General features: G+C 39.3%; 1 protein-coding gene across 2 annotated transcripts; it reads left to right on the forward strand.

The window, feature by feature from the left end:
- Nucleotides 1–2,683: 2,683 nt before the first annotated feature.
- LOC141538848 (E3 ubiquitin-protein ligase TRIM47-like) lies at nt 2,684–23,825 on the forward strand. 2 transcript variants are annotated; one of them, XM_074260733.1, is made up of 8 exons: nt 2,684–2,796; nt 8,407–8,517; nt 13,287–13,979; nt 18,420–18,515; nt 19,074–19,307; nt 21,256–21,418; nt 21,729–21,791; nt 23,148–23,825. In XM_074260733.1, the coding sequence occupies exons 3-8, from the start codon at nt 13,389–13,391 to the stop codon at nt 23,429–23,431; spliced, it is 1,431 nt and encodes a 476-aa protein (XP_074116834.1). In that variant the 5' UTR covers nt 2,684–2,796; nt 8,407–8,517; nt 13,287–13,388; the 3' UTR covers nt 23,432–23,825. The 2 variants fall into 2 exon arrangements, with proteins under 2 accessions (XP_074116834.1, XP_074116833.1); XM_074260732.1 differs by lacking the exon at nt 8,407–8,517 and having other exon boundaries at nt 2,699–2,796.
- The last annotated feature ends 304 nt before the right edge of the window (nt 23,826–24,129 follow it).

Genomic DNA, 24,129 nt, shown 5'->3' on the forward strand with positions numbered 1-24,129 from the left:
GACTTCCCTAGCATCTATCCTGTGTCTTACACTATGGGAGAGAGAAGCAGGAGGCCCTCATTTCACAAATGATTATATTATTATTCTTGACTTCTGCAATCTTTAAAGATAATCACTCCCTCACCTTGGATATACTATTCTCCTGGTTCTACTCTTCAGCCTATTTGTTGGATCTTTGTCCAGGTTACACCAAGTAATCCTGAGTGTCTCCCAAGATCCTGCCCTGAATGCTGCTTTGATCATTCCTTGATTCTTTTCACAATCTTACCAGATCATGCTGGGCTTACTTCTTCCTAAATAGTCTTTCTCCCTTCCCTTTTCCCCATTCCAATATTTCTCCACTCCTGTCAAAGTGATTTCCCTAAAGTAGAGTTTGACCATGTTACTCACCTACTCAAACTCCATGGGTTTCCATGTTAGCTCCAGGATCCTCTAGCTTTTAAACCTGGGCTCTTTTTCACCTCATCTCCATGGATTCTGCATTGACTTGTTACTTGTGATACTCCATGCATTTGCATTGATTCCCTGCTATCCAGAATAATATTTTTCCTCTTTGCAAAATCCTAGCTTCCCTTGTTTCCTTCAAGACTCAGTTCAAATCCCACCTACTAGAAGCCTTTTCTTAACTTTTCCCCATCCTCAGTTCCCTCCCTTTGAAATGACCTTTTTTAAAAAATTATCTTGCATTATCTTATTCTTTTTTTATAATAGCTTTTTATTTTTCCAAATATATGCAAAAGTAGTTTTCAACATTCACCCTTGTAAAACCTTGTGTTCCAAATTTTTTTCCTTCCCAGTCAGCAAGCAATCCACTGTAAGCTAAACATATACAATTTTTCTAAACATTTCCATATTTGTCATGTTGCACAAGAAAAATATCTAAAAGGGAAAAAAAGCCAAGCAAACACCACCACCGCCAAAAAAAAAATGAAAATACTATGCTTTTGATCCACATTTTAGTTCTCTTTCTGGATGTGAATGGCTCTATCACAAGTCTATTGGAATTGCCTTAAATCACCTCATTGTTGAAAAGAGCCAAGTCCATCAATTGTTCTCTTGGCTCTATTCCCTTTGCTTAGTATCAGTTCATGTAAGTCTCTCCAGGCCTTTCTGAAATCAGACTGCTGATCATTTCTTATAGAACAATAATATTCCTTTACATTCATACACAATAATTTATTCAACTGTTCCCCAACTGATGGGCATCTACTCAATTTATAGTTCCTTTCACTACAAAAAGGGCTGCCACAGACATGGGTCCTTTTTCCTTTTTTATGATGCCTTTGGGATACAGACCCAGTAGAGACATTGCTGGATCAAAGGGTATGTACAGTTTTGTCATTTCACAACTCCACCAGCAATGTATTAATGTCCCAATTTTCCCACATCCCCTCTAACATTTATCATCTTTTCCTATCTTCTTAGCTAATCTGAGAGATAGATTATCTTACTCTACATTGCTTCTCTCATATGGAGCTTCTAGAGTTCAGATATCATATATATATGTGCTTAATATAACTTCACTGAGGGGCCCAGGGTAAAGAGGCAATTTGCCGTCTATATACCACAAATTATAATTGCTACCTGGACTCATAAAGGAGTATTTAAAGAGAACATCCTGATATTTGGTGTGAAAATTGTTTTGAGATAAGATACTCATATGAATCCCTTGATATTTTTTTCAAATACTATAATTTTCCCAAAGCAAATGACATAGTACTCCTTTGGCAACAAAATTTTTTTAATGTTTATTTTTAGTAAAAATATATTTATCCCATTTTCATAAGTTGAGAACTGGAAAGGACTCTTAGTATGAACTAGTCCAATCTCCTGTCTCAAATGCTTATCTATTTATAACCACTCTTCTCTAGTAGCAAAGAATTGGAAATTAAAGTTTTGCCCATCAATTGCAGAATGGCTGAATAAGTTGTGGTAATATGATTATGATGGAATACTTTTATGCTATAAGAAATGATGAGCAGGTGGATTTCAGAAAAACCTGGGAAGGCTTATGTGAACTGATGCAAAGTGAAGTGAGCAGAATCAGAAGAACATTATATACAGTAGCAGCAATACTGTAACATAACCAGCTGTGAATAACTTGGCTCTTCTCAGCAAAACAATGATCTTAAAACAGCTCTGAAGGACTTTAGATGAAATAGGCCATCCTTCCCCAGAAAAAGAAATGATAGTGTCAATACAGACTGAAGCATACTTTTTTTTTTTTAACTTTATTTTTTCTTGGGTTTTTATATTTGTCTATGTTCTCTTTTACAACATGACTATATGAGGGGAAAAAATGCTTATTATCTATGTGACGGAGGCAAATCCCTTTACTTCTCTGGGGTCTCAGTTTGTTCATCTATAAAATAAAGAGGTTGAACTATGGGACTTCAAATCCCTTGAAGCTCTAGATCCTGCAATTTGGCATATTAAAACTGAGGCTTATTCTGGTAAACTACACCGCCTGCTTTCATTGAATCCTAATTCTTTTCACATGACTTCCCAGGATGTTTTGTTTAGTCCCAGCAGATCTGGCACCTGGGAACCAGAGAGAAGAGATGAAGCTGTAGAATTATTTGTCTGACCAGACTGTTTTAGGATCCTTGCTAACATGATTGCCATCCTCCCTCCACACTTTCCCCCCACCCCCACTTTCTCCTGGACATCAACTGACATCACAGGGAGAATTCTGGGATTGGTGAGGTTTGAATTGTGAAGTCACCAGGCGGAGCCACTCACAATCCCCCAAAGCAGAGGGGTAGGGAGACCTCAGGGCAGCAGCTAAAGGGAAAGGTAAGAAAGAAGTAGTGCTCAGGTTAAGGAAAGGTAAAGGTAATGGGGACACACTAGTATTGGGTGCCCTTCCCCAGGAGATCTGGATTTAGGTGCCATCTACCTCAATTGTTGCTCTCCCTGCCCAACTCAGAGCAAGGGGCCAGGCTCTGCCACAGGTCTCAGGGGGTCTGCCTCTTTTCAGAATGCAAGGGAGTTCTAAGTAACCTGGGATTTTCAATTAAGTTCGTTTCAAACGTTATGCATTGGGATTTTGGGTACCCGCTCCACGTGTATTGTGTATATCTCATTTCCCATCATCTTGGGATGAGGTTATGGAGCTGCCATCACAAATAGGCAATTCAGCCTCACTGGGAGAATGGAACACCAATTGTGTTCAATGACCCAAAAAAACCAGATAGAAGTCCCACTGCCTCTACCCACAACCTACCTGTCCAGTCCACCTGGATTTAGAATGATCTGCAATGAAAACTTGGAGCACCTGATTGTGCTCAGCATGGCTCCAGAGAGGGTGGGATTCCCCTATCAAATGGTTCTCCTGCCAGTTTTAGTTGGCAAGTTCCTAGTTCCTACTTCTCTTATCCCTGTATTGAGACAAATAATCTTTCTTTGAACTTCTCTCCAGACTCTATTCCTATCCATCTCAGCCCTAACCAGGGCACCATCCATAGCCTTTATCCTCTGGAACTACTCTTTTGCTAAACTTCTATTCACTTTTGTTCTCTTCAAATCTTATATCTTTTGAGGCTAGTGGAAGCTTGACTCCTCTGAAGACATAGAATCTGTAATATGGGATACTATTCTCATGGACCCCCAATATATTGGTTAAGGAGTGGGCCCATTCCTTGCTCCTTATGCCATAAACTAAACCTCTATAACCTCTTCTACTTTGAGATTCACTTCTCCCACCTTTATCACCCAGTCCAGATCTTTGTTGCAGTCATCTGCTGATCTCCAAACCATTCTCCTTTAAAGTTTTAAAAATCTTTTTATTGATAACTTTTCAAACATAACATTCATATCCAAAGATACCTCTCCCATTCACTACTTAGGGACTATTACTCTTTATATGTATTATACATATATTCTATTTTATTTTTACCATTAGCAAAATTGTATTTTATTTTCCTATTCCCATTTTTATCCTCTTCCTCACCACCACCACCATTGGAGCGGGGAAGGAGATTAAAAACTGGTAATAAGGATAATCAAGCAAAACAAGTTCCAACATTGGGCATGTTGAACATATATATATATATATATCTGAGTATGTGTGTATACATATACATATATATGCAGAATCAAAATATATGTCATTCTGTAGTTTTTGTGTCACCCTTCTATCAGGATGTAGACAACATGCTTCATTATCAAGCTTTTGGAATCCTGTTGGTCATTGTGTTTAATCAGTTCTTAAGTCTTTCAAAACTGTTCTTTAAAATGTTATTATTATATAAATAATTATTGTGGCTCTGCTCATTTCACACTGCATTTCCTTAGGTTTCTCTGAAGCCATTCTTTTAATCATTTCTCATGGCATTATACTCGTGCCATAATTTAACCACTCCCCAAATAATTGAGGAATTCTTTGTAACAAAGTTGTTTTTTAAAGGTGGAAGGGGGCTCATCAAAGTGAATCTCTGGAGTCAAAGGGCATGGGCATTTTAATCACTTTAAAAATTCATTTTTGGAATAGATCAATTCATAGCTCCACAGAGTGTAAGTATACCTACTTTCCTGCAATCCGTTAACATTGACTATTTCTGTCTTTTTTCACCTTTTTTCTCTTTTTTTCATCTTTGCTAATCTGATAAACTAAGAAGTGAAACCTTTTTAAAAAATTAACTATTCTTATTAGTAATTTGGAGAAGTCTTTCACATAATTGTTAATAATTTGCATTTCTTTTGAGGATTATCTGCTTATGTCCTGAAGCCATGTATCATTTGAGGAAAAACTCTTGGCCATATATTTTGTTAGTTTCCTATGTGCTGGATACCTGTTCCTTGTCAAAGATAATTGATGCATTTTCCCCTCACTTGATAGTTTTCCTTCTTACCTTGTTGCATTCTGTGTTTATTCAAAAGATTTTCAATTTCATATATTCTCTCTCCTTCAAAGTGTTCCTAACATATCTCACAGCTTCTATCTACTCCAAACCCTGCCTCTCATACTTAAAAACTTTGATACATATGTTGTTGTTCTTTCAAGCATCCTTGCATCCTTTCCTCCTACTCATCAAAGCCTCTAACTCCCATTAGTCTACATATTTACCCTATATCATCCATTTATAAGGATCACATCCTTTAACTCACTATCACATGTACTGTACAATCTCCATAATCCAGAACTCTGAAATTTCTTCTCTCTTAAGTCATAATCCTCTTTCCTTCTGCCTTTCCATCTGCCTCATTTTCTAAACCTATTTTTTATCCTTACCATAACTTTCAGGCCTTTCTTCTTTATTCTTCCAATCCATCTCCTCTTTTCTGTCCTCACTTTCCTCCCTTCATGATCTTGATTTTAAGATTATACAATTCAATTATATAAAATTGTCTACCCTTTAATTCTTTGTTCCTTTGTCCTATTTTCAGTCATACCTTGTCAAATTCCAATACTAGGTAATTCCCACTTGTTTTCTGCATACCAGTAGCATCAAATGATATTGATTGCTAATAGGACAGCAGCACCTATGTGTATCAGGAACACTACAAAATAAATTTATTAATAACTTTTTTTCCTTAATAGTATTTTATTTTTCTAAAAATATATAATTTTCAACATTTTTTTTTGCTGAGGCAATTGGGGTTTAAGTGACTTGCCCAGGGTCATAACAGTTAGGAAGTGTTAAGTGTCTGAGGTCATATTTGAATTCAAGTCTTCTTGACTTCAGGGCTGGTGCTTTTTATCCACTGTGCTACCTTTCTAAGATTTTGCGTTCCAAATTTTTCTCCCTCCTTCCTTTACTTTACCTTTCCCCAAGACAGCAAGCAATTTAATGCAGATTAAACATGTGCAATACTTTTAAAAAATAATAGCTTTTTATTTTCAAAATATATGTAAAGATAGTTTTCAGCATTCACACTTGCAAAACCTTGTGTTCCAAATTTTTTCTCCCTCCCTTAGACAATAAGTAATCCAATATGTGTTTAAAATGTGCAAATCTTTTATATATATTTCCACAATTATCAACATGTGCGATCCTTTTAAACATATTTCCACATTGGCATGTTGTGTAAGAAAAATCAGACCAAAGAGGAAAAAAAGACAAAAAAGAAAAAAAGGTGAAAAAGACTTCCATTCATATTCAGTCTCCATAGTTTTCTTTCTGGATGCAGATGGCATTTTCCATTCCAAGTCTATTGGAATTGTCTTGGATGATCAAATTGCTGAAAAGAGTCGAGTCCATCACAATTGATCATCATATGACCTTGAAGTTACTGTATATAATGTTCTCCCAGTTTTGTTCACTTCATTCAGTATCAGTTCATGTAAGTTCAGGCTTTTCTGAAATCAGCCTGCTTATCATTTCTCGTAGAACAATAATATTTCATTACATTCATAGGCCATAACTTATTTCAACCATTGCTCAACTGATGGGCATCCACTCAATTTCAATTTCTTGCCATTACAAAAAGAGCTGCTACATTTTTGCACGTCAGTCTTTTTCCCTCTTTTATGATCTCTTTAGGACTCAGACCCCATATGACTTTTATTTTAACATCACCTAAATTTTTCCTTGTACTTTTCCCCTCCAAAAAGGAGGGCAGCTAGGTGGCACAGTGGATAGAGGAGCAGCCCTGAAATCAGGAGGGCCTGAATTCAAATGTGTCCTCAGATACTTAATACTTCCTAGCTGTGTGACCCTGGGCAAGTCACTTAAACCCCAATTGCCTCAGGAGGAAAAAAAGGAAAAGAGGAAAAGAGGAAGAAGTGGAAGAAACTTCCTCACCACAGCAAAACCAAACAATACATTAAAAAAAAAATACCAACACACTTACAATGTTCTATACCTATTCACAGCACTTCCCTCCCCACCCACTCTATAAAGGAATTGAGAGGTATCATCTATCTCTTTCCCTGGACCATATTGTTTTTTATATTTTATATTTTTATATTTTCACATATCTATTTTGTGATTGTTCTTTCCCTTTGTCATCTTGGTTATATTGTTTTGCATCTCTCTTGCTCTCTTTGTATCAAGTGTTTCCATGCGTTATATCTGTATTCATCATGTTAGCTGTTTATTATAACACAACAATTTCCCATTACATTCATGTGCCACAATTTTATACTATAAATTTATGCTTATAAATTAAAATATAAACTATAAATTTATGCTGCATCACAGTCCTGAGCTTTTCTTCCCTGATGGATTCCCCATATACCCTTTCCAAATCTTTTTCTTTTAAATCCCCACCCTAGATTACTCCTCTTTCTCAGCTTCTTCTTCATTTGTTCAGTCATGCCTGACTTTGATCCTATTTGGGATTTTCCTGGCAGAGATACTGCAGTAGTTTGCCATTTCCTTCTCCAGCTCATTTTACAGAGCTATAGCAACTATCTGAGGCTGCAATTGAATTTGGGTTGTCCTAAACCCAGAGCACTATCCTCTGCATTATGTAGTTTCCCATCTCTTTCTCAACAGAGGAACTCAAATCCAATTTTACTTAGAAAAAAGGTGATATGATTTCCTTCTTCGATAATATGCCTTAAAATCCCTGTACATCGTCTTTCACTCTCTTCTTTACTTTGCTCTAAGTATCTCTGTGAAAAAGATGGTCCTGTGCTCTTTAAAAAAAAAAAAAAAAAAAAAAAAAAAAAGATTGTGCCTTTGACACTTGCATCCTTTGTAACATTTGGCAGACCTCTGATTGCCTTAAGCAACTTCCCAAACCTAATAAGTTGAAAATCAGTCCTAGACACTACTGCTAGAATTTTGCTGTGGGTATATATTATGGACAGATGCATTACTAGTTATCCTGAAGGCTGGATGGTTCTTTTGTTAAAAGACTGCTGCCTTTCTCTAATTTGGAAAGTCCCAATTGGGAGGGGTGTTCAGAGGGATGGGAGGAGGGCAGAGGTTATGCTGTAACTACTACAGTTAATAAATGTTAGTTGGTGAAAAAAATTGATAGATTTTGATACTATATATCACCTTGATTCTGAAGTATATCACTTCACTCTCCCCTAGAAAGGTGAACCATTCCTTCTAAAAATAATTGTAAAAGAGGGGAAAAAAGCAGTTCATAAAACTAACCAACACATCAGCTGAGATTAATATCTAATAGTATATACAGTATCCCACACTCATAGTATCCCATTTCCCTAAAAAAGGAAGGGAGACACATTTGGTTATTTTGGCCATTATTATTATGCAATGTTCATTTTCATTTTTGTTCTTTTCATTTACTTTCCATTTTGTTCTTTCCATTTACATTATTGTAACTCTTGTGAATATTGTTTTACTGGAGCTGCTTATTTCACCCAGTATCAGTTCATTTAAGTCTTCCCATATATCTCTGAATTCTTTATATTCATCTCTTCTTAGAGTGCAGTACAGTCAATGTTGAGTCCTTCCCCAACTGATTGGCTCCTACCTTATTTTCTAGTTCTTTGCTGCCAGAAAAAGTGCTATTGTGAATATTTCAGAGTATATGGAACCTTCTGTTTTTAATCTTCTTGGGACATATGCCTAGCAGAGGGATCTCTAGGCTTAAAAGGTATTGATATTTTAGTAACTTTTAAGCAAAATTCCAAATTACTTTCCAGAATAGTTTAACTAATTCTCAGCTCTACCAATAGTTTATTGGTATGTTTCCTTTTCAAAGATATATATGATGTTCATTCCACACTTTCTCTTTTTCTGGGATCCTATTTCCTCAATCATTCCCTCTCATTTTCAGGCTCTCCTTTTGCATGGCTTCCTTCTCTCACTACCTATAATTATGCCCAGGTCTCTTCCATATTCAAAAAACCTTCATTTTACCTAGTTATTCCCTTAAATTGTCATTCCTTATCCTTTCATCCTTTTACAACTTTAGCAGTGAATGGCAGTGCCTGACACATAATAGCTATTTAATAAATGTTTATTTATTGATTGATTTTACAGCCAAACTCTTAGAAAAAGTAATGGAGTAATTTGTACTCTTTACTTCCATTCTCTCACAACTCCTTGAAGTCTGGCTGCTGACACGAGGCTAAAAATGATTTTTCCTAATGTACCAATGAGGTCTTTTTAAAATGGCTAATTTTTCAATTGACTTTTAACCATTAACGATCCCTCCCTCCCTTCTCCTCCCTTGGATCCTAGGGACACTGCTCAGCCTTGGTTTTCTTTTTCATTCAACTTCAACTTTCATGTAGATCCATTTGCTGGAATATCATGTGTTTTCTTTCCAGTAAATGTGGATATTATTCTAATTATTTCTCTCTTTGTGTCTATCTCTGTCTCTCCCAGAGCTCCCCATCATTCTCTTTCATTTTCTTTATCTTTCATTCTCTCCTTCTCCTCTTTCTCCCTCATTCTCTTCTTTCTCATTCTCTTTCTCCCTCACTCTCTTTTATTCTTTCTTTCTTTCTCTCATTTTCTTTCTCTTTTTTTTCCTTACTCCTCTATCTCCGTTTCTCTGTCTCTGTCTGTCTCTGTCTCTCTGCTCAGTACTTCTCACTGCCATTTTATCCCCATTTTGGAAAGATTGTCGAAAAAGTTAGTCTTATATAAATTTACTTTGCTTATTGCTATCATCATTATTATGGAAATGTGGAAAGATCAACTATGAGGTTATATCTGAGCACAGACTTGATTTAAAAAAAAAAAAAAAAGATTCTAAAAGGCAGTGTTGAAGAAAGAGTATATTCCAAGCATAAAGAAAAGCCTGGGGCTCTCTTTCCTCATTTGTAAAATGAAAGCATTGGACTAGATAATCTCTTCGGTCCTATCCATTTCTGAATCTATGATTTCCTAGATCTGGGATGTTTTACCTTCCTCCCAAGCTTGTGTCACAACACTCACTTTTACACACCCAGCTCCCCATAAAGTGTTGTTTGTTTTTTTTTTAAGCAGTAGGAGAAGGTTTTATCTTCCTGCTTCCCTCTCCAGTCAATCTTTCACACAACTGCCAAATTACTATTCCTAAAATACTGTCTCTAATCTTGTCACTCCTCCACACAAAAATCTTCAATGGGTCCCCACTGGGGAGCCCCACTCTAATATTCCAATATAAAACTAAATTCATCTTGGTATTTTAAAAATCTTCACAATCTTTATCTTACCTACTTCCTCATTTTATATTACTATATTATGATACAAAATATATTATTATATATTTTTACATTACAATATATGGGCTTATCTATTTTATATTACTATTATATTTTATGCTACTGTTATACATTTTGTATTAATTACATTGTATAAAATATATTGCTATTTTATCTGTTTTGTATTACTATATTATCTGTATTGTTATATATTTATATATATTACATATTACTATGTTTAATATTCATATGTATCCTATATTTTCTTACTCATATTTTATTTTTCTATATATACACTACGTTAAATATATTATTATTTATATAGGTGTATTTATGCAGTTCCTTTTTATGCATTCAGCATTATATCCAAGGTAGCCCACTTGCTTATTCCTTCAACATAACAGGCTATCTCCCATCCTTATAACTTAGCACAGAGTTCTTTTCCTATATTGGGTCTTTCCTCATCTCCATAAAAATATTTATTGGCATTTGTACAGCACTTTTAAGGTTTTCAACGACCTTTCCACTATCTCATTCTATACTCATAACAATTCTGAGAAATAGGTATTATTATTAACCTCCATCTCATGTGGAAACTGAGATAAATGTTGATGATTTGCCAAGGTCAAACAACTAATAACAACAATAATATTAACATTTATACAGGATTTACTATGCCTATGTAGATACTGTATTAAGTCCTTTACAATTTTTATCTCATTTGATCCTTATAACAAACCCTGGAAAGTAGGTGCTATTATCCCCATTTCCTCAGGATACTGAGGAAAACAAGGTGTAGTGATTTGCCCCAGGATCACACAGCTTCATAAACTCACATGGAGCAATCTTCCCTTATCCATGCCCAGGATTCTATACACTGTGGTGCCACTTAGCTTCTCTTAAAGTGGTATATAAATACCAGCTATTATCATTATTGTGACTAAAAATTACAAAGCAGCTGCCCTATTGCACTGGTACTGAAAGGGCCTCACTAGGAGTTCTGTATAACAATAAAATCTCATGTTCTTTTCAAAATTCCAAAAAGAAAAAATATTTTTTCATATCCTTATTTTTGCCATTTTTGTGTTATTATTGAGTCATTTCAGTTGTGTCCAACTTTTTGTGATTTCATTTGAGGATTTCTTGGCAAGGATATTGGAGTAGTTTGTCATTTCTTTCTCCAGCTCATATTATAGATAAGAAAACAGGGTTAAGTGAATTGTCCAGTGTCATACAACTAGTAAATGGCTGACATAAGATTTAAACTCAGGTCTTCCTGACTCCAGATCCAGTGCTAGCTGTCCTTGTACTTTGCTGAGGATCTTTATTCAGGAGACTAGTAACTATGTAAACTATGTAAACTCTGGGAAAGCCAGAGATAATGAATACAGGTAGACCAGTTATTACAATATGAAGAGATTCAGAAAACCTGAACTAGGAGTAGTGGCCCTGGGCAAGGAGAGTAGTGATATATTACTCTCTTGAGTAAGGGGATTTTTAAAAAATTTAAATGATATAATAAGTCCTTCCCTTGTTTGAGATGAGAGCAAAAAGTATGCTGGTAAATTTTTAATAAATAAGTGCATGAAATGCTTTTAAATTTTATCTACATTATGATTCACAGTTTCTCCATCACTGTCTTAATCTCAACAATCAACAACAAAATAGACCAATCCCTGACTAGCATTTGCCAATTTTTGAAATGTAAATGTTCACACTGAAAATTTTACAATCACCTCAAATCTATACCAGCTGGCTTTAGCACACTTCTATTCAATTCAATAAATACTTTCAGTTCCTAATATGCAAAACAAAGCCTTGACTGCTTCATTGTTCCACATGTACCCTGACTCAGACCCGTCCTTTGCCTTGTTTTCTCTAGCTCACCAGGACTTTAAGTCCTTTGGACTTGAGTCTGCATTCTGCCTGAGTGTCCTACAGAGACCTCTACAGAGAAGTATTTAACCTCTCTGGGCAATGCATTTAACCTCTCTGAGATTATTTCCTCATCTGTACAATTCGGATAATAGTAGCATCTACCTCACTGGATGCTTATAAGAATTAAATGCCTTGTGCACCCACCAGATAAACACTAGTTGTTGCTGCTGTTGTTATTGCCCAATAGCCTGAACATAGAGTCCAATCTTTGGGGCTCTGGACCTTGAGCCATTGTCAATGAACAAAAGCATAAGAGAATCCTAGAGAACCAGAAGAGACTTCATCAATTCCCTCATTTTACAGATTAAACAAATGGAGGACCAAAGAGATTAAAATAGGATTTGCCCAAGATCGCACAGGCAGTCTTAAAAATCAAAGGCAGAATTCAAACTTAGGTCTTTTGATAACAAATGCAACACTGTTTAATGGGAGGCTTTTGAGTACCAACTTGGGCTAGTTTTCTCTTTGAGGCAGCTAGGTGGTGCCATAGTGCACAGCCTGGAGTAAAACTCATCTTCCAAAATTCAAATGTAGCCCCAGACATTTACTAGTTGTGTGCCCCTGGGCAAGTCATATAACTGTATTTGCCTCAGTTCCTTCATCTGTAAAATGAGCTGGAGTAGGAAATGGCAAACCACTCCAGTATCTTTGCCAAGAAAACCCCAAATGGATCACAAAGACGTCAGATGAGACTAAAATGATTGAATAACTAAATAATAAAATAACCAAAAATGGTCCTCTTACTGCCTTCTCCTTAGATTAGTCTTCCCTTTTCTCTTGATTTTGGGGAAACTCCATGCTTCTCAAGTGGCCTGTTTGTCAGGAAAACTGAGTAGATTGACTCATCCTATATGGGTTTTCAGTTTGGGGTACACATTCAGTTAAGGAATAAGAAAAGCCTGTCAAAGGGATACAGGGAATATTTGGTAAATTACAAGGTCTCTTGACCTTTAATTATTGAAATTAATTTCATTATTTTATTTCTATGGGTATGCATGATAAAATGTAGATTTTTTTTCTTATTAGGAAATCCAGGAGGGTTTATTGAAAGCTTAGAAATCCAAGATCTCTAAATTGGGAAACTCTTAAGTTAGGAAAAGTTAGGAACCCTTCCTTTTGAAGGTTCTCCAAACAAGGGCTGAATAGCGTACAGTTTCCTTTTGGGCTTTTTGGTTTGTTTTTTATTCCTGTAGTCAGAAACCTATTCCCGGTCTTTATCTCCCCCAGTCCCTAAGCAAGCTAGATTATTTGACTTCAGTGTAACATCTCCTTCTGCTTTTCCCTTCCCTAGGGTCCTCCCAGGACTGAGTCAAGTATCACATCCCTCTAACCCACCGTGACTCAACCCTTCCCCTCATCCCTTGCCCCCTAAGATCCCACAAGCCAAGTCAGGATGAGTAACAGCAACAGCCTCTGCATCTTTGAAGACCGGGTCCTATGCCCCATCTGCCTGGAAGTGTTCCGCAACCCTGTCACCACAGCTTGCGGGCACAACTTTTGCATGAACTGCCTCCAGGACTACTGGGACCACCAGGCAGCCATGGGGGAAACACCTTACTGCCCCCAGTGCCGGGAGGTCTTTACCTCTAGACCCCACCTTCGAAAGAACGTCATCTTAGGGGAGATCGTGGCCTGTTTCACCCAGAATCAGACCCCAGCACCCAACAGGGCGGTGGCCGGGCCTGGAGATATCCCTTGTGACTTCTGTTCCCCAGAAAAACTCAAATCGGTCAAGTCGTGCCTGCAGTGTGCAGCCTCCCTCTGCGAGAACCACCTCCGCACCCACTATGAGGACCAGGTCTTCCAGGGCCACCGCCTGCTGGAGCCGATCTGGGATCTCAAAGCGCAGCTGTGCCGCAAACATCGGAAACTCCAGCGGCTCTACTGCAGGACCGAGGGCTGCTGCGTGTGCGGGGCCTGCCTGCTGGAGGAGCACAAAAACCATGACACCATCCCCCTGGAAGAGGAGCGAGCCCGCAAGGAGGTGAGGAGGGAGACTCGCTCCTGGGCCAAGGGAGCCTCTTTACAAGGCTCTGTGGGGAGGTCATGGAGGGGGGGAGTGCTCAGGGTCAGGGAAGAGCTCCAGCCACCAAGCCTGCTGACATCCATGTTTGGGGAAGACCAAGGAAGGGGGACTAATCTGACTATGGGAGCCAGGACCTCCCTCAGCATTCCTCACACTCCCTTCTGTTACCAATTGCTGTCTCATCATCAGGATGGGATAAGGATATCTGTTCTATCAATGTCCAGCCAGCCACTCTGCTTTTCCCATCCCTGGGAATGAGGCCTCCTCACTCTCCCATGCTGGGATAAGCCTCTAAGGATGACCTCAGCAAAGTTAGCTTTTAATCCATGCCAAGAATCAAGTCATGTCTACAATCATCAGTTTAACTCAGCTATAATATAATCATAGATTCTCAGATGTAAAATAGAGCAGCAGAATTTATTCAATAATAATAATAATAACAGCTGTCATTTTTACAAAATTTTTACAATGTAGATTTTTATAAAATTTTAATAATTATTAATCAAAAATCATTCTGAAAAAGATATCTATTATTACTTTAATGATAACAGCTGGCATTTAAGATAAAACTTAATGGAATTTTAAGCATTGATAATTTCATAAATATAAATGTTACAAGCGCACAAAATGCATTTAAGAATGCAATTATTTAAATTTTTATACATTTGTTTAGTTTTGTAAATTTTTAATAATAAATTTTAAATTTAATTTAAATTAAATTTAAGTTTAATTTTCCAGATGACATTTTCTTAAATTAGAGGATCAGCAGAGTAAATTGGCTACCCTTATGATCTATTTCTATTAGACTTTCTTGGGGGGGGAGGGGAGAAACTGCCCCGTATCTACTGATACTTTATTTGGATAATCTTAGGGCTAAGATTACAAATGAAGTACTGTTCGTCAATGAACAGAAGATGATAAAAATGTTTATGAAACCCCAAAATTGACTTAGATAATATATCGCAAGATGGAATTTATGTTAAATTTTACTAATCCTTTTTTTCTTTAGTGAGGCAGTCAGGGTTAAGTGATTTGCCCAGCATCACATAGCTAGTGTGTGTTAGATATCTGAGACAGAATTTGAATTCAGGTCCTCCTGACTTCAAGACCAGTATTCTAGCTACTATCTGATCTAGTTGCCCCTTATGTCAAATTTTAATAAGAAACATATCAACATCTTAAAATTTTAGATAACTTAGATAATTTCAAATGTGACTTTTTGTAAGTTTGTAGCATATAGATTTCTGAGTTTATTTATGCTTTAAACTCCACAAAGACACAAATACCTTAGGGATGCCCTGTACGCTTATTAACTCATCATTGCAACAAGCCTGTGAAATGGGTATTTTAACTTGGCCATTTGCCCAAGGTGAGAAAGGTAATAAGATTCAAACTCAGTCTTTCTGACTCCATGTCCCATTAAACCATCTAGGTACTTCATTCTGTTCTGTCTTAGAATCAGATTCTTAGAAGTCATCTTAATCAAACCTCTCACTTTCACCTTGAAGAGATCATTCTACAACAACAAACAGGAAGGGCATCCAACCTTTGCTCATTCACATCCAGGGATCAGGCAATTCCCTACCTTACAAAATGACCTATTCCATTTTCAAATAGCCCTCTTTATTAGAAATTCCTTCCATATAGAATAATAGCTAGCACTGGCAGCTAGGTGGTGTAGTGGAGAATGTGTCAGGCCTGGAGTCAGGAAGATTCATCTCCCTGAATTCAAGTCTGGTCTCAGATACTTACTAACTGTATGACTCTAAGCAAGTTACATAACCCAGTTTTCCTTAGTTTTCTTATCTGTCAAATGAGTTGGAGAAGAAACTGGCAAATCAGTACAATATCTTTGTCAAGAAAACCTCATATGGTGTCATGAAGAATCAGACATGACTAAAAATGACTGAACAGCAGCATTTATAAGGTTTGCTAAGCACATAAAGTTGCAAAGCACTTTATGTTTTTATTTAATAATGTATATAAACATATATATATGCACATATATACTCCATATATAGACATAAGACATGTATATGTAAATATGCATATCTATGTATGTATACATATATGTGTATATGTATGTGGGCATATAGAGAGAGAAAGAGAGAGAGAGAGAATAAGAAAGCATGGACCAAGTGTGTGTTTGTATATGTATATGTATATGTATATATGTATAGATATCTTTACATAAATCCTATTTAGAGACATCTACCTATCTATATTTATGTATCTATACCTTTATATCTACATCTATATATCTATCAATTAAGCTATTTAAAAAAAAAATCAAGAACCATGTTCAGAGTTGTCATTTCTTGCTTCTGGAATAACTTTGGAGCCTTCTCCCAGTCTAGCATAGAGAAGACAGGGCAAATCCTAATTAATTCCTTGGTATGTCTTTCCTCCTCCCCCTAACAATGACAGTATCAGTTAAAATGAAGAGATTCTAGAATGGCCTCTTGAACTTCAACTCTCCAGGTGGCATGCTATAGCTTTAGGATTTCCAATGAAGGAAGTGTATGTGGAGAAGGGGCAGCCTTTCTCTACTTTCTGCCATGGCTTACTGTGCCCACAGGACAGCTAGGGCAGGGAGCTCCATGAGGGGAGCTTGCACATGGATTTCCTCTCTGTGCTTCCCTTGAGATGGGTATGTAAAGGATTGGAGGTGGCCTCTGAGTTTCAAGAAGTCTGGAAGTCTTGATTTCAGTGGTAATAGCATCTGCAGAAGTAGTGGCAGCTGATGGCTGGGAGAGTATCTACATTGGAGAATATGGCTTCTCTGACAGGAGGAATGGCTCCATCCTGGCCATTTTGTCAGCGGATATATACAAGGAGCTTTCTGAATAGTGCAGTGCTAGGATGAAACCAAATGCTTAATTGGTAGTTCTGCAAATTGGTTTATATTCTGATAAGGTTTAAATATCAGTTTTCTAGCAGGTTGTAACAGTGGCTATATGTTGTTACTGAATCCCATTCTGTTAATATACATTTGTGTCTTTTATTTATAGTATTTTTGTGAAGATAATAAATTACTGGACCCCCTTACATTATTCATATTATATACAAGTTATCTTTTTCTCCCCCTTTTAGGTGAACTATAGATGTAACCTAATAAACCAACCTAGGAACAGTATGAGTGGGGGAAAAGGGATTAATAAGTCACAAAATGTGAGAAAAGACAGCCTCCTTTCATTAGAGGCAGGCTCCCCCCAGTATTGAATTCAGTTCAACTGCATGCTTTGGCATAGGATGAAGAATAGTGTTAGCACTCCTAGCCCCTTAAGGGATCTTAGCTGGTTTTTGAAAGGCTAATGCAGAAGCTTAAACTTCATCAGAACATAAACACTCTGTAGGACTATTAATTAGTCATTTTGTATTTCACTTTAGCTTTTCACTCTCCAAGAAAAACTCCTCATGTATATTCCTTCAGGTAAAATGGCTAGAGATTGAACCAGTGCTCCTGTCAGTAGTCATACTCTCCAATGTAGGAACTCCTCCTGCCATCAGCTACCACCACTTCTGTGGGTGCAACCACCACTGAAATAAAAGGACTACCAGACTTCTTTTTTTTCCTTAAATATTTTATTTTCCTCCAACTATATGTAAAGACTATTTTAAATATTCATTTTTTTTAATTTGTTGAGTTCCAGATTTTCTTTCTTCCTCTTAATTCTTCCTTCCTCCCTAAGACCTCTTGTAAAATGGAGTGTGCGTCCAGCACAGGACCAAAAAACCAGTATTCCTGCCATTATATTTGTGCCAGAAGACAAAGAGACTCACTCAATCACTTCTTTTGCCCTGGACATTCTTTCTCCAAAATTGCTAAGTATCTTGTTCCTTTTTGGACAACCTCATCACATTGTTTTTTCATGTTCAGTTTGAAGCCAACTAAAATCTTTCAGACTTTTTCAAAGATACTGTTGTTCAGCCAGGTCTCTCCCATCCTGTTACTTGAGAGCTGTTTTTTAAGGGTTGGTAAAGAACTTTATATGTATCCTATTCAATACTGTATTATCTTGTTTAAGTGCATAATTCAAACCTCCAGAGATTTGATGGGGAGGAGGGAACAGAGACAGCTGTAGTGTAATAAAACATTATTATATTTAATTATATTTATTTAAACACTAAAGTTTATTTGGATGCCTTGGACCACTAAGAACCACCAAGTCTATCATAGTTGATTATCACACAATCTTGCTATTGCTGTGTATGTTTTACTTGTTCTGCTTGTTTCACTCAGCATCGGTTTGTGTAAAACTTTCCAGGCTTTTCCAAGGCCTATACATCATTTTTAATAGAATAATATTCCATTATATTCATATGCCATCACTCATTCAGCCATTCGCCATCAGCAGTTTTATAGCCCTTTGAGCATATCCCCTCCTCTCTGCCCAGGTAGAAGTCCGGAAAGTCCAGGCCAACGTAGAGAACCAGATGTTGATCATTGCATCTGACAGCCAAAAGCATCGAGGGCGGGTAGCTTTCCTCACGGTAAGATTGGCATGTGCCTCTTAAACTCCGGCTTCTGGGGTATGCTCTAGGGCAGCCCACAAGTCAGACTGTAGTGAGATGTTGCAGGGTTTAGAAAAACATCCAGTGAGTCACATCCACCTAATTAACCTCCACCCCTAACTTCTCAAGGGGAATGAAATGTTTTGGGGTAGAAATGAGATGAAATTGGATTGGGATATTGGTGTGGGATAAGATGAAATGGGTGAAATGAATTGGAATGGGATAAGTTAAATTGGTATGAAGTTGAGATGGGATGGGAAATAGTCAGAACCTAACTGAAATTAGGACTTCTTTTTTGGATTCCCAATTTCATTGCTACCTTTGGCGCCCTGGATTTGCTTCAGATCTAATATACTGTTCAAACCACTGGCATTTGCCTTTCTTTCTCTCACTGGAGGCTTACCTGGGTTTGGGGCTGAGGGCAAGGCCTTGGCTCAGGGACTAGGGGGTACCCTGTGCCATATGGGCACTTCCATTCTTCAGTTTAGGATCTCCAAGCTGGGAAAAGTCAGGGATTCCTCTCCTCTCCCCCTCCAGAAACTGATCCAGACAGTACGAGAGGACGTAAATCGTTGTTTCGCGGACATCGGGAGGGAGGTAAAGAGGCTGCAGGTGAAAGTCCTGGAGTTTGTGGAAAAGGAGGAGGCAGCTGCTTTGGGTCAGCTGGGCAGCTCTATCCAGCAAAGCCACAGTCGCCTCTTAGAACTAGAAGGCGATAGTGTTTGGCTCCGGAGTCTGCTTACCAACCAGAGTGACCAGCAGTTTTTAGAGGTAAGTGTTCCTCAAATAATACCACCCTTTATCCCACCACCAGCCCTTTCCCAACCCTTGCCTACCTTTTACAGTAGAAAAACAGTCACTGGAATAGGCATCAGAAGCCCTGGGTGCTCCTCCTGACCCTACCTACCCCTGACTTGCTCTGAAAACTTGGGCAAATGACTTCATTATTAAGAAATAGAATCAGACCTAAATTAGAATCCTAGACTTACTTGTAGGAGTACCTGTAACCTCCCTGGGCCTCAGTTTTCCTCTATGTAAAATAAGTTTCATTTGAACTAGAGGATCCGTAAATTCCCTCCTAACTCTTAAATTCTATGATTCCAGATATTTCTGAGCCTATAAAATTTAATCCAATATAACAGGTATATATTAAACACATAGATAACAGAATGCTATGCTGGGGCAGAGATAAAATACAAAGTTGAGATAAACATAGTCATTGCCCTCATGTAGTTTACAATCACACACACATATACATATATGTGTATATATATATATATATATATATATATATATATATATATATATATATATATATATATATATATATATAAATGTGTATAACAAAAACACATTTTATATATATAATGTGTATAACAAAAACACATACACATAAAAAATAATACAAAAAGTGATAAAAGTGTAACACACACAAAACTAATACATTTGTGCCTAAGACAGGTACAAGCAAAGTACTATGAAGAGAAAAATAATTATCAACTTAGTATTAGGGGACAAGATGGTTAGGGAAACTTCTTAGAGAAGATAACCTTTGAGTTATGTTTTAAAATGAGTGGGATTTCAGCTGGAATAGGGAAGATCAGAAGCAAAAAAAAATTAAGAAGTTACACCAGAATGACCTCTTTACTCATCTAACCTTGGAGATGTTTATGATTCTGTGTTCCCACAAATCTATGTTCCCCTTCTTGTTAGCCCAGATTAGTGAGTCCGTTCCCATAATCATCTTTAAGTTATGTGATCATTGCTGTGGGATAAGCTCTGAAGGCTAGAAACTGAGACAAAACCTTAGTTCAACTTCCCCGACAAGGTAGAGTGGAAAGAATGTGATACTCACTACCCTCCTACAACTCTCAAATCCTGCCTTTCTGTTGGAAAGATTTTTCCTAATCTTTCTACTATATCAGGGCAATAGGGCAATTTCCTTTGAGAGGGACCTACTAAATAGGATTGGATTTGGAATCAGAAAAACCTAAATTCAGATTCTGCTTCAGACACTTACTAATTCTGAGGACCCCAGAGAAGTCACAACCCCAAAATCAGACCCTGACCCCTATCTCTAAAGAAAGAATGCAACAAACATTATTAATCATAGTTGATCTTGTCCATCCTTAAATTTATGACCAATGTGTCATACCAGGCTAGATCTAGAAAGCGAGATGGTAACATGTTCCTCCCTTCAGCCCCTTCTTCTCCAGCCTAAACTCTGCTTCCCAAAGTGGAAGTGGAATGAACTGAAGATGAATTTGCAAACAGTTGCATTCCTGTCATTCCCTTATCCTGTACAAAACTATTTTTAAGGCCATCACTGAAAAGAGGGTCTAAAGAACCAAGAATCATTTAAAAATAATTCCCAAGGATCAGTGGAAACTTTCTCTTAAATAAAAAAAAAAAAAAATGGCCTCTCAAGGCCCACCCAACTATAACTGATCCATAGCTTAAGCTATGTTCTGCCATTGATGTGGCAGTATCTTAAGCTTGAAGCACTTGCCAGAATCATAGAGGAGAAAGGAGGGAAAGAGGGAGAGAGAGGAGAAGCATTTATAGGGGTAGGAAGATGGGCAACTTGTGCCCCACCTCCCTCACTGCCACAGCTGCCACCCCCGGGGCAGCCCGAAGCTCCCAGCCATTGCTTGGCATGCAGCTCACAGAGAGGGCTCCTGTCCCCGGGTCCCTGGCCCCAGCCCATCCCACCTCCTAGGAGTTCCCGAGGTTGAAGCGGTTCCCAGCCTGTACAGAATCACTGCTGGGCACCACGTGTGAAGAAACAAACAGCTTTCCTCGGCTCTCAGAGATCCTGGCCGAGCTCCGGGCTCAGCTGGCTGTGGTGGGCCTCCGCTTTGTCAACCAACTTCTTCTAAAGGGTGAGTGTCAGTCAGCTAGGAGGGCTTGATGAGAGGGAAGGGAGTGAAGAGGAGGTAGGGGCTAGGGGTCTTTGCCTGTATTTTTCCTTCCATACACTTACCTAGTTGGAAGAGAACTTGGGGAGAGGGTAGAGAGACTGGGGAAACCTACACTGTTTATATTTTGGTGGAGGATGGGGGGCTGGCCTGATCCCTGGACCATCTGTCCACTTGTGACTGGGAGAGAATCAGCTGTCGGAAAGTGAGTGGTCTGTATGAGAGTAACTCAAATGAACTCACTACAACTATAAAAGAATCTTTATCTCCTCAGGAATTAAGATGCGTTCCTATGAGGTGCTGCCCCCAGTTGTGGAAAGGAAGAATCTACTGAAGTGTGAGTCCAGGGTCCTGGGGTGCCTTGCCCATTGAGGGGGATGGAAGTAGCAAGGTACAAGGAGGAAACAGATCTGGTGTGAAAGGACATGGGTTCAAATCCCAGTTCTGTCACCTAGTATCTGCGTGACTAAGCAAATCATTTCATTTTCTAGACCTCCACTTGCTTATCTCTAAAATTAGGGGACTGATTGGGCTGGTAGATAATCCCTAAAGTCTGTTCTAACCCTAAGGGTTTGCAAGGGACCTGACTCATAAGTCATTTCTGCCCTCCACTCTTCTCATTCTGTTCCCTTGGAAAATTTTTTATCTTCATCACTCATCACTCCCCACCTAACTACCACCTCAAATACCAAACAAATAACCTTGAGACTTCAGAGATGTTGCTGAGGGAGTTGACTTTAGGCAGCCTCATCAGGAAGTGAATGGAAGTAGTTCTGATTCGAGAAGATGCCATATTGGGAAGCATATATTGGAGACCCAGGTTCCTCCTATTCCTGAGATTAGTTCTGCTGTGTATGGGTGATCTGGTGGGACACAGCCTCTGGCCCGGCTGGGGTGGTCGTTAGCATCCAGAGGATCCAGGCAAAGCTGGGAACTAATACCCATATTCCTTTGACCTTGACTGAGCCAGGCCCCACTCTGTCCTCTGACTCATATCCAAGGTCCAACTTTCCACACACACCTCTGCAGGTAGAGCTTTTCCTGACTAAACAGGTAGGGAATGTTCCTATAGGAACATAGTTCCATATTCTAATAATTTTTAATTAGAAGACTCTATATAGGAGATATATATAAAGAGAGAGAGAGAGAGAGAGAGAGAGAGAGAGAGAGAATGAGAATGAGAATTTAATATAGTCCTATATTCCAGCTATTAATTGGAAGACCATGTGTGCCTCTCTCAGCAGGACAGGGATGGGACACAGCAGACTCGCTGGCAGCCGCCCAGTTCATTACCCCACTCCCTTGGCCTTCTCTCCAGCTAGATAAGCGCTATGTGCCCAATCTATAATCTGTCGGCGGTCAATAAGTACTCACCTGCGTACTGGGCCCTGTGCTAAGTGTAGGATTCCTCCCCTAAGACTGAGGGCTAGGTCAGACGGAAGCTCCAGATGGCTTCTGATCTGCTAAGGTAATCTAGACTGAGGCAGTTCAGTTGCGTGAAGAAGCTGTAGGAAAAAAGGCCAGAGTTGAGGGGGCCTCAGAGAAGGGGATCCCCAGGAGGTGAATGGGGTTACTCTCATGCAAATGACATGTAAATCAGCACCTCTTTTCTCCACGGAGTCCGGAGCTCCCCGCCCTCTTGGTCCCCCTCCCTTCCCTCCTTTCTTTCACCTCCCCCTCTCCCCCTCCCCAGGCTACTGCAACTTGAACTTTGATTCAGCCACTGCCAGCGAGGAACTGTTCCCTCTTCAAGGAGACCCACTCGGTGCTGAACCTGGGTATCCTCCTGGAGCCCTACGCCTCGGGCCCCTTCCCGGGGTTCAACCAGTGGCCCCAGGTGCTGTGCACTCGGAGCATGGCGGAGGGCCAGCACTACTGGAGGCCGAAGTGTCCAACTCGTGGGTCTGCGTGGGTGTCACGTACAGCTGCAACCCCCCCGCCCAGCGGGAGACCCCGACGGAACATCGTCTACCCTGATCGGCCGCAACAGCGCCTCGTGGTGCCTCGAGTGGGACTCGCTCAAGTTCTCGGTCTGGCACAATAACACGCAGACCGTGCTGCAGGGGGGCTACTACCGCACCATCGGCGTGGCCCTGGACTACCCCGCCGGCTGCCTCTCCTTCTACGGCGTGGCCGGGGGCATGAGCCTCATCTACCGCTTCCTCACCAATTTCCTGGAGCCGCTCTACCCGGCAGTCATGGTCAGCAGCGGGGCGTCCATCACCCTCAAACAGTACCCCGAGTCTTAACTGGGCGAGGGACTGTCGGAGGGAGGGTCGCCCCCTCCCCAGCCGCTTCCCGCCGCCGCCGCCGCCCTCCCTCTTGGCCAAGGTCTCAACTACAAATAAAATTGGATTCTATCTCACTCCAAGGACGACGGTGGTGGAAAGGGATTCTTGGGGAATAAAAAGCTTGGGGAGCCGGAGGAAGGGGACAAGTGGGGAGAAGGCCTACATGGGTCTCCAGAGAATCAGCAAGAGGATGATCCAGGGGACATCTGCCCTACCATCTCCCCCTTCTTTATCCTCCACGCACCCACCACCCACCCTCATTTTTTCCCCTTGAGGCTGAGGTTAAGTGACTTGCCCAGGGTCACATAGCTAGGAAATGTTAAGTGTCTGAGACCAGATTTGAACTCGGGTCGTCCTGAAATCAGAGCTGGTTCTCTATCCACT

The sequence above is a fragment of the Sminthopsis crassicaudata genome, chromosome 4 (assembly GCF_048593235.1).
Source record: "Sminthopsis crassicaudata isolate SCR6 chromosome 4, ASM4859323v1, whole genome shotgun sequence".
NCBI classification, from domain to species: Eukaryota; Metazoa; Chordata; class Mammalia; order Dasyuromorphia; family Dasyuridae; genus Sminthopsis; species Sminthopsis crassicaudata.